Source organism: Myotis davidii, unplaced genomic scaffold (assembly GCF_000327345.1).
Source record: "Myotis davidii unplaced genomic scaffold, ASM32734v1 scaffold43, whole genome shotgun sequence".
Taxonomy (NCBI): Eukaryota; Metazoa; Chordata; class Mammalia; order Chiroptera; family Vespertilionidae; genus Myotis; species Myotis davidii.
The window spans coordinates 1,920,343-1,921,378 of record NW_006294590.1 but is presented as its reverse complement, the minus strand read 5'-3'; the positions used below and the strand labels follow the sequence as shown (position 1 = coordinate 1,921,378).

At 55.7% G+C, this 1,036-nt stretch overlaps 1 protein-coding gene across 1 annotated transcript in view; it reads right to left on the bottom strand.

The window, feature by feature from the left end:
• Window positions 1–908: 908 nt before the first annotated feature.
• FZD10 (frizzled class receptor 10) overlaps window positions 909–1,036 on the bottom strand; it is a gene marked incomplete at its 5' end in the record, with an annotated part of 7,405 nt that continues 7,277 nt past the window's right edge. The window contains one exon of the mRNA XM_006768798.1: window positions 909–1,022. Coding sequence (XP_006768861.1) covers window positions 909–1,022 — 114 coding nt within the window. The remainder of the gene's footprint in view (window positions 1,023–1,036) is intronic.

Below are 1,036 nucleotides of genomic sequence, written 5' to 3'. Positions count from 1 at the left end.
GGTCCATGATTCTCCCTCATCAGCGATGTCTCTCTCTCTCTCCCTCTCCCCTCCTCTCTGAAATCAATAAAATATATTTTTTAAAAAAAGAAAAACGTGGTCACTTAAATTAGAAAGACCCCCCCCCAGCCTGCCAGGTCTCTGGGGGATTGAAGGCTTGTTAACTCAAATTACTCTATCAACTAATGCAAAAAATCGGCCGAGAGACAGCTGGTATCTCAAAAAACTCGTTAGTGGGGACACTCGTAAGTCAAGGCCCCACTGTATATATAGATATATATTGGGGGGGGGGGTTACCCATTTCTTAATAACTATGAGATTGTAAAAAGTTTTTCAAAAAAAGAAAAATCTGGCCCCGGCCGGTTTCGCTCAGTGGCTAGAGCGTCAGCCTGCAGACTGAAGGGTCGGGGGTTGGATTCCCGGTCGGTCAGGGCACAGGCCCGGGTGGCAGGCTCCATCCCCACGGTAGGGGGCGAGCAGGAGGCAGCCGGTCCATGATTCTCCCTCATCAGCGATGTTTCTCTCTCTCTCTCTCTCCGTCTCCCTTCTTCTCTGAATCAATAAAAATATATTTAATTAAAAAAGAAAGAAAGAGAAAGACGTCTCCTGCTTCGGCCCCCCCTCAAGGAGGCACCGAGATAGGACGGGCTTGGCCGCTGGCTCCGGCGTCTCGGTCCTGGCCGAGCGCCAGGACGTGTTTTGACACGACTCCCCCCTAATGTCTCACCGACGTGTCTCTGCGGGGAAACCCAACCCGTGTGTTTCTCCCCTTGAACTTGGCAAGTGCCGCCGGGACGCGCCATTTGATGGGGGGCAGGGGGGGGCACGGGACCCTGTTTACGAGGCCTTTGCAACCGGGTGCCCCTGGAAGCAGGAGCCAGGTTTCCCCAGGCGTGAACCAGCCCAGCTCACACGGTGTCCCCGAGAGCCCGGCAACCAGGCTGGGGCCTCCGGTGGCTCCAGACCCGTCCGTGCATTTCACAGCCCGCCTCCTGGGCCACCCGGTTCCTGGGGGCGGTCCTCTGGGGAGAGGCGG